The 18,216-nt window shown below is 44.1% G+C and overlaps 1 protein-coding gene across 2 annotated transcripts in view; it reads left to right on the top strand.

Moving 5' to 3' along the window:
- The first annotated feature begins 7,169 nt into the window (after window positions 1-7,169).
- Window positions 7,170-18,216, top strand: part of RAB4A (RAB4A, member RAS oncogene family) — a 45,382-nt gene continuing 34,335 nt past the window's right edge. The window contains exon 1 of one of the 2 annotated variants that reach the window (XM_019626362.1): window positions 7,170-7,413. In XM_019626362.1, the coding sequence (XP_019481907.1) occupies window positions 7,383-7,413 (31 nt within the window). In that variant the 5' untranslated portion in view covers window positions 7,170-7,382. The remainder of the gene's footprint in view (window positions 7,414-18,216) is intronic. The other variant, XM_019626364.1, reaches the window with a different exon arrangement.

The raw sequence follows: 18,216 nt of genomic DNA, 5'->3' as shown, positions 1-18,216 counted from the left end.
CTTTTCCCCTTCACATGCAGGACGATTGCAAAGACCAGCAGGGCCTCACAAGTCCTCACTACTCCCTGTGGGGACCTGAGCCCTAGGTACCTGGCTCCTTGTCCTCACTCAGCAGAGCATTAAATAACACATTTTAACTTTCAGAGTCTGTTTTCCTTTCGGTTAAAATGGGACAAATAGCTATAATAGCAAGGCACAGGGAGTAGGTAGGAGCTGTGACTCTGACCCCAAAGCCCAGACGCTCTGTTAGTTTGCTGAGGCCACCATAACGAGCCGGATGGCTGAAGACAGTAGGAATTTATTCTCTCGTGGTTCCAGGGGCTTGAGTCCAAAATCAAGGGTCAGTAAACCTGGTTCCTTCCGAGACCCTGAGGGAGAATCCACACACCCCCTCTCCAGCTGCAGTGTAGCTGGCTGCCTTGCATGTTCCTTGGCTGGGGCTGCATCTAGTCTCTGCCTCCGTCATCACCGTAGCCCTCTCCCCAGATGTCCCTGTCCTTTCTGACAGGATGCTGGTCATGTTGGATAATGGGCCCACTCTAATGACCTGATCTCAGCTGAATTACATCCACAAAGACCTCATTTCAAATAAGTCACATTCACAGACACCAGGGGTTAGGACTTCAACATATCTTGGGGTGGGGGTGCACAAATTAACACACAACACTTTTATAAATTACACTCTTCCAAAGTAGACAATCCACAGAGATCATCGAACTGAGCCCAGACTGGGGTTCCTGGGTCTGTCCTTGATGGTGTCTTGCTTTGCCACAAAGGGCATCCTGGAGAATACATGCAAGTGCCCACCAGGGGGCACCACATGACCAGATGATAACAAAAATACCCGTGGTTTTATAACATTCCTTAATGAATTTATTTTTTAACTTTATTTCTTTAGTTAGGATCTTAAAATTTGATAGAGAGATTCGAGGATTTCCTCATTTTCCAAGCAGCTTTAAGTCTTATTGGTCCCACATATGTGAGACCTGGAGCTGCCCTGTGCTGGTAGATTCCTTGGGCCCGGGGGAGGGGGGTCGCGGAGCAGGGAACCTCTAGCCTCCAGGACTGGGGACAGTTAGTTTCTGTGGTTAAGTCACCCAATCTGTGGTGCTTTGTCCCAGCAGCCCTAGAAGACTGATGGCAACAGGCAGAAATGGGCAAACACTACAGTGCCCCAACGCACGTCTGCCAGCCTAGACTGCACCATTTCAGGGAAAGGACGGGCAATTCTAGTGACCCTGACCTAAATCCTTCTCTCCTGGAAAGTTACAGGGAGCATCAATAAACCCAGGAAGCTGCTTGTCTTAGGTCTCATTCGTCTTCCATTAAACACACATTTCACCCAGATGGTGGATGGAAATGGTGTTGGCTACTGTTCGGCCCAAATGAAGAGCTGATGACTGACACAAAAACAGGCGTCTGAAACGGGGAGGACAGGCTGCGGAGGAAGGCTTTGGTGGGTGTCCTTTGCAGTGGGAAAATCCCCATCCCAGTCTCATGGAGCACATTACATTTTCCATGTGACAGTCAATAATCCTCTATCAAAACTTTTTAAAAATCGGCTTAGAGGGGACTGTAAAAGGGCATGAGAGAACTTTTGAGGGTGATATAAAAGTTCTACATGATAGTTGTGGTTGTTTGTTACATGACTGTGTATAATTTGTCAAAATTCATTGAATTGCACACAAAATTGATGAATTTTGTTGCATCTAAATTATACCTTAACAAAGCTGATTACAGTTTTTTGTGGTGTTTTTTTTTTTTAAACTGCCATTGAAGAAAATTCTGGTTAAAAGTGTTTGGTTTGATGGTGATCAGGGAGATTCAAAAGGAATCTTGTTTTTGCAAACACTTGTTTTCCAAACAATCTTTTTAAACACAACCAGGCTAAAAAAATAGGCCATTTGATTTGAAACGCAGTATGGGAAAGAAATAGAAAAATAAAAGAAAGATAATTCTATGGTATTTTTATCAGGAAATGGGGGGGAAAACACATGTGTTTTCATATCCTCAGTCAGATAGTTAATCTGATATGTGAAATATGGTAAAAAGAAAAGAGGAATCAGAAAATTCTCTTTGTCTGAATACAGAACAAAAAATCAAAAGACTCGTGAATAATGCCCAAGTATAAATGCTGTTGCATGCAGAATAAGCAGAGAAATACTCCCATTAGAACTAATGGAAGATTTGCTGGGAGCATTCAAAGGAAAAGGTGAAGATGGGGCAATGGCGGTGTCTCTGAACTAAGATGTGTCCACAGCCCTTAGCCCTGACTTAACACTGTTCCCTTGTCAGGTAGACAAAGGTCGCTGTGCTTCTAAGCATAGATTCAAAGACTTAAGTTCAGCGCTGGAGACCTGGAGGTTAACTTCAGTGTGATTTTCTATCTCAGAGCAAGCGTGAGCTTACGCTTAATTTATACAAGTGCCCTGAAAATTTCTGCTCCCATAAGCACTTTCTCACTCACGTCTCCATCCTTATTTACCATCATAGTGCTGTAAAGAATCCTGGTTTGCTGACATCTGGGCTGAAGGGAGTATGAGGAGAGTGACCTTGTCAGTTGTCGTGAAGGTCAAGGGAAGCAACATAAGCACCTAGACCAGAGCACGGCTGAAAAGGACATAATTTTCTTCAGGTTCCCTTACATTAAACAATTTGTTGCCTTTTGAAGTCACACCTCTGTGTTTTAGGTGTTTTTATACTGGATTTTTTCCCCCCTCATACACATAGATGATAAGGAGAGGTATCTACTTTACTTGGGCTTTAGAGAAAAATCCCAACATTGATACATTCTAACCATGAGAACTGGGGCAAAATGTGTAAGCCATCCAAAATTTTGTTCCTCATCTACAAAATGAGATAAATACCTACTTCATGAGCTTGTTGTAAGGTTTTTTAATACATGTAAAGCACTGAGCATACCTAGTATTTATTAAGTACTTGATACATTATACCAGCATTAGATGATACTTTTAAATGGTTTTATTACAGCCTTTCCACAATTACATGGTTGCATATAAAGGATCAGCTTTTAAATTTGCCATAAATCAACAAGTTTGAAATTAAGTTCATTACATTCAATTGAATCCATATTAAATAGAGAGCTACTGAGTTTTATTTTATTCATTCACTCATTCAACAACTATTTAATTATTGAGAGTTTACCAAATACCATTTTAAACATGGGGCTATAGCAGAGAATAAAACAGATACAATCCCTTCCCTTACTGAGTTTATAATCCAGAAGGGGAGCAAACAATATAAAAGTAATCAACATATGTGTTAGATGGTGTTTAATGCTATGGAGTGGGGGGACTCAAACTAGGGGATTTATGAAGTGCTGGGGATGAGAGGGACTGCTGTTTTATATCCGAGTGGGAAGGCCTCACTGATGAGGGGCCATGCAGAGAATATGAAAGCTGTGAGGGCAGTACCATGTAGACACCTGGGACAAGAGCATTCCAGGCAGACAAAAAAACACGTGCAAAGGCCCTGAGGCCAAAGCCTGCTTGATGTGTTCAAAACACAACAAGAAGACCAAGACACAACCAGAGCCAAGTGATACATATATATATATATCTCACTAAACAAGTAAACGTCTAAATGTCTGGCATCTGATCAAAACTTACCTGACATGTAAAGTAGAGAAATACCTCATAATGAGGAGAAAAGGCAATCCCTAAAAACTGTCTCAGAAATTATTGATGATAAAATTAGTAGAAAATGACATTAAAACTGTTATTACAACATATTGCATATGTTTGAAAAGGTAGAGAAGAGATTAAGTATTGAGCATGATATAATATAATATCATATGTATATATGTATATACACACATGCACACACACATGCACAATTGAACTTCTAGAAATGAAATTACAATGTCTGAAAGGGAAAATACACTGGATGAGATTATCGGCAGTTTAAATATTGCAGAAATGATTAGTGAATTTAAAGACATGGCAATAGAAATTATCCAACACGAAACACAGAGACTGGCAAGAAATGAACAGAGCATCAGTTAGCTGTGGGACAAATTCATGTGGCCTGACAAACAAAAACCATGATGAAAACCACACCAAAGCACAGCATAACACATTGTAACCAAAGTACTCAAATTAGTGATAAACATATCTTAAAAACAGTCAGAGATAAGATGCATTGCCTACAAAGAAATAAAGCTAAAAATGGCAGTATACTTCTTGTCAGAAACAACATAAGCCAGAAAATGCTGTATTAAGGACACAAAATACTATTAACTTAGAAATCTAAACTTAGCAAAAGTATCACTCAAAAACAAGTGTGATACTTTTTTTAGATATACAAAAGCTGGCAGAAGTCATCACCAGCTGACCTGCACTTCAAGGTCTGCTACAGGAAGTCCTTCGGACAAAAAGGAAATGATACCACATAGGATGCTGGGTCCACACAAGGAACTGAGAAGTCCTGGATATGGTAACTTTGTGGGTAAATATAAAACACTTGTTCTTATTGTTTAAATGCATTTAAAAGAGAATGTGATCTATGCATACAGTGGAGTACTATTCAGCCTTAAAAAAAAAGAAACTTCTGACAAGGTACAACATGGATAAACCTGGAGGACATTATGTTAAGTGAAATAATCAAGTCACAGAAGGACAAATATTGTGGGATTTCATTCGTATGAGCTACCTAGAATCATCAAATTCACAGAGAGAGAAATTAGAAGGGTGAGTGCCAGGGTTGAGGGAGAGGGGATGGAGAGTTAGTGTTTAATGGGGACAGTTTCAGTTTTACAAAGATGAAGAATTCCCGTAGATGGATGGTGGGGATGGTCGCACAATAATGTGAATACAGTCGTTCCCCCATTATCAGCAGAGACACGTTCTAAGACCCGCAGTGGATGCCTGAAACCACAGATGGTACCAAACCCTATATATACTATGTTTTTCCCTATTGTACTCACCTATTCAATAAACAGCAGCACTTTCCAGATTCTCTTTAGCGTATCCGAATTGCCAGCATCACTGCGCTTGTACTTTGGGTCCATTACTCAGTAAAATGAGAGTGGCTTGAACAGTCAACCTGAAACTGAGGCGGCTACTAACAGGAGAGGTGCGTCTACAGCGTGGAGACGTCAGTCAAAGGAATGATTCACATCCCAGGTGGGATGTAGCAGGATGGAGCAAGGTTTCATCACATTACTCAGAACGGCTCATAATTTAAAACCTATGAATTGTGTATTTCTAGAATTTTCCATTTAATGTTTTTGGACTGTGGTTGACTGCAGGTCACTGAACCCATGCATGGGAGGAACCACTGTAGAGTTAATGCCACTGAACTGTACATTTAAAGATGGTTGAGATGGTAAATTTTATGTTATGTGCATTTGACCACAATTTTAAAAAGAGAGAAAACTAGCTGCTTAGAGCAGAAATAAGAATGACATATGTGTGGTGTACAACAAATGTGGAAGTAGGACATCCACGGCACAGTTAGAGGTGCAGGCGGAGGAGAACTGCTGTAAGGTTCTTATTCTCCACGTGAAATGGCATCGCACCTGCAGGTGGGCTGTGATCACTTAGAGACCTGTACCAGAAACCATAAAAACAACCACTGAGATAATCTCACAAGAACTTATTCCTAATGAGCAACGAAGAAGGTAAAACAGGATCGCAAAAAGCGCCTCTGCCCATTGAAAAGGCCTAAGAGCGGTGACACCCCTGTAGCAGCGACCACAGGTGTTCACATACAGTAAACATTATCAGAGTGCACACTTTAAATATGTGCAGCTATCTCAGTTGTGCTTCCATAGAGCTGTTTGGAATAAAAGCAGAATGAGCTGCTTGGATGGGTAAAAAGCTCCCGTGATGGTCATTGTGTCTTTCCACATGCATCTTATTGCCTTCTAGAACACAACAATAGTGTACTCCTTGCTCTCTTTCAAATTGGGTGTGGCCATGTCACTTGCTTTGGCCCATAAATTGTAAATGGAAATGATTCTATCAACTCTTGATGGGACCTTCACGAGCTAATGCACAACTGATGTCATTTTCTTCTTCTGCCTGAGTAATGGGGGAGAGTGTGTTTACACGACACCTGGGTCATCCTGGGTCTCCACGTGGCACAGGGAGCTGAGTCTCTCTGCCAGCATGAGCAGGGCAAGAGTCAGCTGAGTGAGAGAAACTTTGTGCGTTAGTCACAGGCACATCGGGAGGTCTTTGTTACTGCAGCTAATCCTGACCGAATGTTTCCTAACAGAGACATCCAGTTGCAGAGGTCATTTTGTTTGGCACTGCAATGCAAACTGGTCCAGCCACCTCGCAGGTCTCTTCCAACTTGAAGACATGAGTTATATGTCACAGGTGTCACTAGCCTTGGTGTTTAACTGATGTCAGCTTTTCAAGCCTCCACCTACCTGTGTGGAGCCTGACTCCTTCTGAAAGTAACACCAGATATTTCAGAGTCCCTAAATACTCAGACACACATTGTCTCAGCATCCAAGAAACAAGACTGTGATCAGTGCCCTCTACCAAACCTAGCTCTGTCAAGGATGCCATGTCCCTTTGCTCCCAAAGCCACTGCTGCCTGGAATGTCAGGATCCTGCTGGATTCACATCCCTAGGCCTTTTAGGGTCCTCTCCAGGGGACTGGGCTACTGTTCTAGGTCCAACTATGGGTGTTCAGAAGGCCCCTTCACTTACTGTCCATCTTGCTCCACTGGTCCCTTCAGAGATACCACTGTCCCCACCCATGTGGCCCTCTGTTAGTCCTGGGGAACAGCAACCCTTGTGTGGCTGGTTCCGTGAGGCATTGCCCAACGGCAAGAAGGACAGTGCCAGCTACAGGTGCGGTCTATTTTGGAAGAAATGCTTCACCCTTCGTTTCCCTTAGAATAATCTCCGATGTGCCTAGGCTATTGGAAACCTGCTTTTACTCTTTCACAAACCTCTTCTGAAGAGAAAGGAGAAAATAATTAGAGAAAAACACAGTTGAGTTTTGCTGTTTCCCTTCCCCACAATCAACAGTACCTCAGAATGAAAGCAGTACCCAAGATTATTTAGGAGGTATTTATTTTCTCTCAAATATCCAAAGTTACTGAGATACAAAGAATTTTTCATTTCCCCGCCCCGGCCCCGCCCGGCCCCGGGATTCTTGCGCATGCGCGTCCTCGGGCGCGCACGGGGCCCGGTGCGCCTGCGCGGAGTGGGCAGTCCGGCGGGGCCGCAGCCGCTGGGTGGCCGGCGGTTGCCTTGGGGATCGCGCGGGCCCCTCAGTCCTCCGGACCCCACCCCACGCCGTTCCCCACCGAACCGGACAACCCCGGGACGTCCCCGGCCATCCCCTCCCACTGGTCGGGCCGGAACTGCGCCGGGACCCGCGAGAGGCGGTGCCGCCCCGAGATGTCGCAGACGGCCATGTCCGAAACCTACGGTACGGGGCGGCGGGCCGGGGGCGGGCGGGCGGAGCGTCCCCGTCCCTGCCACCTGCCCCTTGGGGTCCGGTCGCCCTTCCCGCGCTGACGCCCCGGGTTCCTTCCACGATGGTCTCGTCTCCGTAGCTCGGGGTGTGGGAAGGCGGCTCGAGGCTGCTCCGTCTGCGGCATTGTCTCCAGCGAGGGACGTGACGGGCTTGGGCGACGCCTGTGTTCCCGTTGGATCCTTCCCGCACGGGGCCACGAGGCTTGGCCGGTTCCCTAATCAGCTCCCCGGAGGCGTCGTGCCCCATTGGTGTCCCCTCGGGTTTCAGCCCTTTCTGGTTGCGCTGTGACGATTGACATGTGCCTTTCAGACCGCAGGCACCTCGCAAGCACCGCCCCTCGTTTGATCGCTGCTTCCCGTAGAAGCACCCACACCTGCAGGTGCCCAGCAAATACTGTTGAATAAACCAGTCTTCCCGATTCATACACCGTTTTTCGTTTGAGTGTGAGCCCAGCACGGTGTACCCGCCCTGCCTTTCGGGGCCGAGGGCTGCCACCAGTCAGTCGAGTCGCCCTTTCAGGCGTGTGCATTCAGATTGAGACTTGATTTGGAGTTTTACAGCCCAGGGAGAGAGGCTCAGATTCAAAAGTGTGTACCTCACATCAGATCAGTTTTGTCTCCGTTTGTGCTGGCACGCGCTCCTTTCCCTTCAACAAGTGTGTGTGCAAGGGTGTGTGCCAGTGTCTGTGCCAGGGTGCGTGGAGCCCGCGCTGGGAGGCAGTGACTCCTGCGGGCACATGCAGCAGGCTGGTCTTCCACAGCGCCGGTCTAGTTGGGGATTCAGTGTTTACCTGCTTATGCCACTAATGAGTGACTAGTTAAAACCCCTGGCAGGAGTTCTGAAGCCTGTGGTCTGTGCAAGTATGTTAGAAAGAAACCTAACCCAGACTGGGGTCCAGAGGGCAAACAGAACAGCACGTGCCCAATAGGGGAAATGTGGTTTGGGCCCCACAGCCCCTGGGGGATTCACAGAGAGGGGCCTCAAGCAAGGCTTTGGTCTTTCTCCCAAGTGCAGCGGGTGGGTCACGGTGCATTTGCTCCATGTTCTGCCACTCCTGTGAGTGGTACATGCTCGGTGACATTGGGGGGGCAGCAGGTCTGTCCCTAGAAGGCTTTGGAGATCCTTCAGAAAGTCTCTGGCTTTATAAGGACCAGTGTTGTCAGAGCTGCAAATGCTACGATATATCACATCCACGTGGTCCATAGAGAACCACAGTTGAATTTCGTAAAGAAAATTATGTTTCTCTAGCAATGTTTGGTTATACTTTTGCTTTTCTTTGTTTTCAAGGGCTCCTTACCCCCACATTTTTTCTCTTTAACCTGGATAAGGAGCACAAGGGAGAGGTGAAAAGTCCAAATAAGAAAAGCCAGTGGGGATTATGAATTAGTAAGAAAGGACTGGAAGAGTTCAGGAGTTGTTACATTTCATTTCTTAGATGATAACCTGGGTAAAATGTAACATGCCTATGGCATCTCTACTTCCCTGCAGACAGAGTTAATTGAACTTTTGAGCATCACATAACTCATTAAATTTGATCATAAGGCTTTGATCATTAGTATTCTTATTTCATGGTAACTTCCAAATATGTTTTTACTTTTTATCAATAGAATTTAATCTTTTCCTCTAATAGAGGAAACTAACAGAAAATAAGTTTTAGAAAGAGCAAGTGTGGCAGTTGAAAGTGTCAACCTAAAATTAAAAATCACCCCAAATCAAGTCCTAAGTTGTCACCTTCCCTTATCATTGAACATATTTGCACAGCATTGTTCCCCAAAGGTAAAACAGTCGGGCTCTCCTCCCCAACATTTGCCCCTTAGATAGCTGGTAAAGGAATGTTTACCTAACCTTTAAACTACTCTGGGCTCACTTTCTCCCCTCTGGAAAAAAAAGACTGTGTAGCTTGACCGGGATGATGAAAAAGGAAGAGCCAGGCTTACAGTGCACTGTTAATGAGCTACATCTGCCTGCTCTTGAGCACATTAAAGCACTAGATCCCCTCATAGACTGAGGAGTGTGCAACAATTTGCTGCTTTGAAACCACTAACCACATGAAAACTACAGACTTTATATATTATTGTAATAGAAAATTGAAATCTTAAATACATAGGTTTCAGGTTGAAACCTTCAATCTGAATAGCCCTAAACTAAAACAGTGGTTCCCAAATGTTACCAGGTTCATGACATTTTGAAAGCCCTGGCCAGGTGGGACAGCTTGGGACTTCCCGAGGAACTCAGCCATCTGACACGGAAGATCGCAGATTGGCTTTAAGTAATTTCTGATACCAAGATTTATGAGATAAAACTAACAAATCAGAGCAGTAGTTCCCAGCAATGGTGTTCAGAAAGGATTTAAAAGGTATAAGTAATGCAAAACATGCTAGATATAAAAAAATAATAATAATAAATCTCTCTCTACACACTGGCGTTTATGCCTTCTATAACAATTTATGAAACAAGAATACAAATTGTTGGTCCTATGCTAATTGTTATTACAGTATACTCTTAACATTTTTATTTTGAAAGTATAATAGTATTTACTACATAATTTTGAGAATTATCAGGATATTTAAAATACATATATATATATATATATATATATATATATATATATAATTATAGGCTGTTGTGTGTTGAATTGTGTCCCAAAAAAGATATGTTCAGGTCCTAACCCCAGTACCAGTGACTGTGACCTTATTTGGAAATAGATTCTTTGCAGATGTGTTCAGGTTAAGGTGAGGTCATTGGTGTAGGGTAGGCCCAAATTCAATGACTGGTGACCTTATGAGAAGAAGGGAATTTGGAGCCAGACAACATGTCGGGAGCTTGTGATGTGAAGACAGAGGCAGAGATTGGAGTGGTATGCCTACCTGTAAGCCAGGGGTCGCCAGGGAAGGCTGCAGCCACCAGACGCTGGAGAGCAGGGCAGCAGCCTCCCCTCCAGTTTTCGGAGAGGACATGGCCCTGCCAACACCTTCACTTCAGACTTGCGGCTTCTAGAACCGTGATAATAACCTTCTCTTTTAAGCCATTCCATTTGTGGTATTTTATTACAGCAGCAGCTGTAGGAAACTAGGCTTCAGTAGGATAAAGAAATTTAGGTTTGATAAGGCAAGGTGGAATGAGAAGGATATTCTAGGTAAAGGAAGTAATATCTTCAAAGTCTCCTGGTTCCAATAAAGTGTAAAGTAACTTGGCTGCTCAGGAAATCACCTAAAGTACTATTACTTTATTTCGTAAAAGACAGGATGTGTAACAAAGGAAGTATATAACATCAGAATGAAGGACATTTCTCTAAACTGAATAAGTTTATCATTTCAAATGTTTATGTTTTTCTTTTTCTCATTCATTAAAAATTGGTGAACAAGGACCAAAGCACTAAACCAGTGGTTCTCAAATGAGTGTGTTCGAGTCCCCTGGTTGACATGCAGATTCTGACCCCGGTGACATGGAGAGGTCCTGTGCGTGACGAGCCCAGGCCATATGGGACCACGACTCTAGACTGTGCCACACCTCCATGCCATGAACTTTGAAAACATTCTTTGGAAAAACAAAAGTTTGTGATCATTTTTTACGGTCATTGAGCTAGAAAGTATCCCAGTGATTGTCTTTGCCTGAAGACTCCTGAGTCTCTCCTTCCTGTCACGTATTCTCTCAAGCTAAATGTCTTGTTTGCAACTCCCTACCTAACTGTCCCTGTTGGATGAGCTAGGGGTATCCTAACACATGTCCCAAACCCAGCTAATTACCCATTTCTGCCCCATATCTGTTTTCCCCATGTACTCATTTGCCTAAGAGAGAAAGGTAGGACCCATTTTTCTGTCTCTCCTGGAGGATGGTCCTGCCATCTGCCTGGTCCTCCAGCCAGGAGCTCTAGCATCATTGCACACCCTTCCTCCCTTCACAGCCTTATTCTGTGCTGACCTATTCCTGTGGATTCTTTTCTTCTCAGTAGCTCTCACGCTTGCTGCTTCCTCCCCTTTCCCCCGCCCCCTTCCGAGGACTTCTGTGGCACTCTGCCTGCCTGCCGGCAACCCCGTGTTCCCCATCCATCTCCTACACTGCCATCAAAGCCAGTGCCTAGTTTTTATTCTTCATCCTCCTTATCTCCTGAGTCCAGTTGGTTTGTCTTTTTAAGCTGTCCTTTTACCATAGTTCAAGTTACTGTTTACCCCAGAGGAGTCACGGGAAGGTTAAGCTGGGGTCAGGCTAGTAGACTATAAGGCAAGGAAACCCATCATCCCAAAGTCCATTGCAGCTGCTTGAGCTCACTGCACAACCAACTCCTGTGCCACGGCCGCTGGCCCCTGTGTACAAGAAGATGGAACAGCTCCTGGGCCGAGTGAGCTGGGAGGTGCTTGGTAAAGCTCATGCTATGACCCAGACCGCAGTTTCGCAGGAAAATCATGACGGTATCAGTTAATGGTATTTCCAAAGCTTTTTGAGGTCCTTGAGAAACAATTTCATGTAAGCATGAATGTGAACTTTACTTCTAACTATAATAATGGTAATATCTGCTGTTAATGACCACATCACCAACATTCTTTTAGAAATATCTCACCCTTTGGGCCCCCTTCTATGGAATTAGCCATAACCTTGAGTTCTTTTGCAAGGTTCAATGCTATTGTAATTACCCCTACCATATGTGACCAGGCAAGTGTGCTGATGACCCCTGCTCTGAATATTTCTTTGGAATGAGAAGAAAAGCTGATGTTGTTTCTTAAGTTCCTTCACTTAAACCACCCATAGAGATTAATCAGACTGATGTCACAGATTTTTTTCTCCATTCCTAATAATTCCATTTGAATACTTGCCGGTGAAAATTGTTTGAGGGAAAACTTTTGAATCTTGTAACACTTGTCTTTGAATATCACTGTTTTCTCTGCCAATCTGATCTGGGTAATGGACTGTGTTCCATTTGTTTGAAGAATACTTGACTTCTGCTTCTCTGTAGCTGTAAATGTGGGTTGCAAGTTAAAGTGATGCGTAGGGATGTTGTTTAAAGGGTGGATGGAGTCCGGCAGATGTAAGAGAAAGCATACTATGGCACAACACACAAGTCAAATGAACACTGCATGTCTGCACAGTTTCTTCTTTGTAATTCCCCTCGAAGCTTTCCAAATAGAAATAAGTTTATGTTGCGAGAAATTTGGCCAATGCAAGTAAATCCCTCGTAGTGATGGATATAAGTAAAAGTAAAGCTCCGTAGCCCTGTCGCAGCCAAAGGCAACTCTAACTACTCAGAATGGCGACCTCTTCTATGACAATACTTAGCGATTTTCATCTTTAATTCTTTCTATTATGTGCTGTGTTTTTGGCATTTAAGAAGTCTTAAAAAGCAGCTAACAATATTTAGATATGGAGGGGGAAGGACACTTCCTAAGTGCTAATAAATTATGAATGAGATGATATATTTTAGAGAAAGGTTTGCCATTTTCCAGATGAATTTTTAATATGCAGAAAAAAATTGAAGACTTCAAAGCATGCCTCTGCTTGTTATAATTAAAAGCATTGTTCTCTGTAGTGGACTCAACTGTCACACAGTTTCCTGTCCTCGGTGTTGGTGCTGGTCGGTAGAGTCCACTGCACCCACACACCTCACCTTTGCACTGCCTGGGGGGACTTGCTGTTCTGCAGTTCAGTCAGCTGTCTGTGTGACAAAGCAAATCTCTCATGATGAGATGTAAACTCAGTGAAAGCAGGGGTCTGCTCAGGTGACTCTGCCCATGGTGCTGTGACTCCCTGAACAGGACCTTCAGGGAATGCCTGAAGAGCCTGATTTGATACCGTTTGAGAGGCCGTGTATGTTCCTCTCAGTTACAGAATATGAAACGAAAGGCCAGTTTAAATTAAAAAAGATATAATCTGTTTCTCTATGGTGGAAGTTAACAGTTTTTCATGGTGAAATAATATAAAGGCAACTCTTCTACAGACCACATTGTCTGAATTAAAACAGTTATACAGGCATTGCTTGAGAAAATAGACCCCTTCTGAGAGCTGAAATCTGAAATCAATTCAGTGCATCAGAGCAGAGAGCTGCAGAGTTCGACTTTGCACCAAAGGGAGAACTTGTTGATCAAGTGGGAGTTGGTCAGCCATGGAGGCGAGAGCCACAAAGACCAGCTCTGGTGTACCGTCAGGCACCACTGGGGGCCTGGCACCACGCCCAGGCATATTGCTACTGTGGTGACAGATGTACCAGGTGACCTGGATCTGTGCTCACTGAACATCCAAATAGCTGGCATCTGGTAGTTATTAAGTAAATATTTATTGAATGAACTCCCCTAGTTCTAAATCCTTGCTTACCTAACAACCTTCCTATTAATTGAGTCTATATGACCAAAAATAAACTTAAGAAGGAAATTATGCCTAACAGAAAATTTCTGTTTAAAAGGTAACAAGTTATGAGCTCTTGTGGTCATTTAACTAGGTAGAATGCTTCCAACTGCAACTGGCAGAAAACCCAACTCACTATCCGGTAGGTAAATCAAATAAGTTTAGCTGAGGTTCAGGGCTGGTTGATTTCGTGTCAGCAAGGCCCTAACTTCTTTATGTCTCTCTCTACCAGCGGCATCCTTACCCCACATCCCTCAGAGCCATAAAATGGCTACTCTGTGCCATCGTACGCTTCCTATTTCCGTCTATAGAAAGAGGAGTCCTTCTCTGCATGTGTGAGATAGAATCCCGTCCTCCCCATCTGATTGGGCAGTGTTAGGCGTTTGCCCGCCCCTGGACCAATCATGTCTTGCACTGACAGTTTAAGCCTGTATTTCTAATCTAGTCTTTGGCAGGGAGCAGGGGGCTGGGAGTGACGATCATTGGCTTAAATAACCAGCTTCCCATCTCTTCCCTGGTTACTTGGCTTCTTGGGGTCATGGCTGTTAGGCAGAGACACCTGCAGCTGCATGGCCTGCAGTCACCAAAAAATGGGAGCTGCATGCTCCTTCACACCCCCCTCCTGTGGGGGTGCAGATCAGAATCCCTCATCTTCCTACAGACAAACATGGAAGTTTCTCACACTCCTGTGCAAACATAGTGCACTTGCATTTGATCTTCATTCTTACTGTCTTTCTGAACCTGCTAAAAATAGTTGGTGTTTTGAAGACTAACATTCCTCTTCTGAGTCACCTTGACCGAGATAATACTTTTGGGGAGAAAATGGAAGTTGGCCATTTGATGTCTTGCTGTTTCCCCACTTTTCATATACAGATGGTGCCCCCAAAAAATGTATACACAATTTAAGAAAGGAAAACTATTAAAATTGCAATACTCAATATATACCAATAACAAAAGATGAATACAAGTCATATTTGACTTTTGCTTACAAGAGATGCTCAAAGTGGTTACCATCGGCGTCCAGACACTTATGATTACGGCAAACTACTGCTTGAGAAACGTTGACCAATGTGTCCATTTGTATACAATTTCTTGGCAGCCCCAGTATTATTAGCATCTTGAGTAATCTTGTCATAGATATGTACATAAACTAGCATGCTCTACTTGTCACATACCAATATAAGAATGAAGTCCATATTTTGGATTACCTTTTTATGTTAAAATCAAGCGAGATTTTGGATGTCTGGTAGTCTCTTACCAGACATTGTTATTGATAAAATTTATATTAAAGTGTATTTTGTTATCGTATAAGTATGTTCCATTAAATGTTCACAACTATAAAAGTTTTATGAGTTAAAAGTGACCAATCTCTGCAGTTCTGGTGTGTATTATTTAGTAATAAAGTTACTTTTCCCTAGTTACGTTTTCCCAAGAACTGCTATTTCTAGCTATCGCATGACTAAAGGAGCTTCCATGTCCATACCCTTGACTGTGCTGATGGAAGATTCTTTTGGTATCAACCTATTGCTGTGTTTCCATTCTTGTACCAGGAAATCGTTCCTTATTGAAAAACCATGGGTGTATGTAGGCAGAATTACAATCCTAACCTCTAGATATGGGGTTAAGTTAGAATATATACAAAATACTTTGTGTCCAGTGTCCCTGATCGTCACAACCAGTGTGTAAGGTAAACACTGGGACCCACTTGTGAGGAAACGGAAAGATTGGGTGCTCTGCTCAATGCCCCAGAGCCTGGGAGTGGGGGAACTGGGCTTTAAACTCACTTTGTCTTGCCTCATTTTCTCAAGGATAGTCAAGTTCTCACTCTACTGGCTTTCCCATACAAAATCTCCATAGAATTTCTGAGTGCTGACCCATTCAGTTAGTGACGGACCACATATGTGATGGTGGTCCCTTAAGATTATAAGGGGGCTGAAAGATTCCTGCCACTAATGAGCTCATAGCCTGTGTTTTAAAAGAATTTGCCAGAGATGAGGAGGTTGCAGAAACAGGGCTGTGCTTGAGGTGGCGAACAGCTTTAACCGGGGTGTGGGTGAGGATGGCATTGGGGAGCTCCTAGAGGGGGTTCCTGAGGAAGTGTTGGAACTGGAACAGGAACGCACAGCTGAAGAAGAGGTGAGAGAAAAGGAAATTGCAGGAGAAGAAAAAGAAAAACCCTCAAGAGCATTCACAGTGAGGGTTCAGCAGAAGTTTTACAGACTTCAACAAGCTCCTTAAAAAGTTTGAAAACGTGACCCCAACACCAAAATGTTTTCATTAATGGAGAGGATACATTATCTGCTTACAAGCAAATTACAATGAAAAAAAGCAAACCACCATGGACATATTTCTGGAAAGAGGGACTGCCCTGACGAAGAGCCTCAGGCAGCTCCTTCAGGAGGTGTTTCAGAAGACGGCAGTGCTGTCACAGGAGATGACAGCTTCACACGAGTGGCTGCCCTGAGACCTCCCAGTGGGGCTGGACGTGGAGAGTGATGCTAATGACCCTGGCCCATGGAGGCCTTGCCTATTGTGTGTTGTGCCTCAGTGTTTAACCAAAACGTTTAAAAAGTAAAAAAAGAAAAAGGAAAAAAGTTTTAAAAACAGAAAAAGCTTATAGAATAAGGATATAAAGAAAGAAAACATTTTGTGCAACTGTACAGTGTGTTTGTGTTTAAGCTAAGTGTTATTACAGAAGAGTTGAAAAGTTTAAAAATTTTTTAAGTTTATAAAGTAAAAAGGTGACAGTAAACTAAGGTTAATTTATTACTGAAGAAAGAACTTTTTTATGTAAATTAGTGTGGCATAGGTGTGCAGTGTTTATAAAGTCTCCAGGAGTGGACGGTCATGCCCAGGTCTCAAGTCGCTCACGCTTGCTCTCCGACTCACCGAGGCTGCGTCCAGGCTGAGTGCCCTGTGCAGGTGGACCATTTTGTATCTTTTTTTTTTTTTTTAAGATTTTTATTGGGGAATTAGGGGGATAGGACAGTGCTGGGGAATTGGGGGAAGGGGAACAGACAAGTTGCTGTTGTTTTGTTCTTCAATCTAGTTGTGGAGGATGTCGCTTCACTGGCCCAAGTTGGCACCATCATCGCGCTCTTCTCTGGCGAGGCAGATCAGTCGCCGGCTTCTGGACGGCCGCTCACTGCGGCTGCTGGCCGCTCACGCTGGCTGCTGGCCGCTCACGCTGGCTGCTGGCTACACAAGGTAGCCCATGGCAACCCACTGCCACAGGGGCTGCAGCCTACGCCGTCGCCGGCGACTCCCGGCAGCCCAGCTCCAGGTTGAGCTGTTGTTCAGCGTCTTAGCTGTAGAGGGCAGTGTCACTGGCCCTCATATGTGGGATCCGAACCGGGGCCCTCTGGCATCCCAAGCGAGTTCTTAACCATCGCGCCACTCGGCCGGCCCCATTTTGTATCTTTTATACCGTATTTTTGCTGTACCTTTTGTAAGTTTAGATACACAAATACCTATCATGTGTTACAGTTGCCTGCAGTACTCGGTACAGGCACATGCCGTCCATCCAGGCTTGTAGCCCGGGAGCGATGGACTGTACCACAGCCGAGGTGGGCAGTGGGCGGTAGCCCAGGTGTGTGTACCTGTGTGCCTCTGTGATGTTTGCGCAGCGATGAGTCGCCTAACGATGCATGTCTCAGAACATGTGTCCTCCTGAAGCAGTACATGACTGTATTTGGAGATTTTCTCGTTGTCACCATGTTATTGATGTCTAGTTTGATTCCATTGTGGTTGGAGAATACATTCTATCAATATACGATTTCAGGTTTTCTTAAATTTGTTGAGGTTTGTTTTATGGCCTCGGACACAGTCTGTCCTGTTATATGTTCCATGCACCCTTCAGAAGAACGTGCTCTGTCCTTGTTGGGCCAAGCGCTCTGTAAACACTGACGAGACGCTGTTGTTGACTGTGCTGAGCTCTCCTGTGTCCTTGCTGATTTCCTGTCTGGTTCTATCAGTTGTTGAGAATGGTGTTGAAGTCTCCAGGCATAATTATGGGTGTTAACCTCAAAATAAGAGGCCTTTCAAAATGAGCGGCAACAAGCATTTATTTGAGGTCAATAAGAATAGCCATTCGGACGCACTGAATCAGGCAAAAACCAAATGGTGCTCCGATGAGACCAAGGCAAGGGGTGTTTATGAGAAGTGGACGGGACAATGACATCCACAGAAGGAAGGCGTTGCGTTTGGTGCAGAAAAGCTAACACAGTGATGCTAATTCTAAACAGTATTTTTAATTTTCAGTCCTATAGCCATAATAACTGCTTTCTTGTTATGTTTGCAGGTAGTTCTTTGGGGGCACAAGGTTGCTTAGGCCCCGTCTAGAAGTCATTTTGCCCTGTTTTAACACCCGAAGTTCTGAGGCCTCAGTCACGCACGGCAGTGCCTCTCCAGTGGCAGCACCGC

The sequence above is a fragment of the Hipposideros armiger genome, unplaced genomic scaffold, assembly GCF_001890085.2.
Source record: "Hipposideros armiger isolate ML-2016 unplaced genomic scaffold, ASM189008v1 scaffold_667, whole genome shotgun sequence".
NCBI classification, from domain to species: domain Eukaryota; kingdom Metazoa; phylum Chordata; class Mammalia; order Chiroptera; family Hipposideridae; genus Hipposideros; species Hipposideros armiger.
The sequence above is the reverse complement of the archived record's forward strand: the minus strand, read 5'-3'. Positions and strand labels throughout refer to the sequence as shown.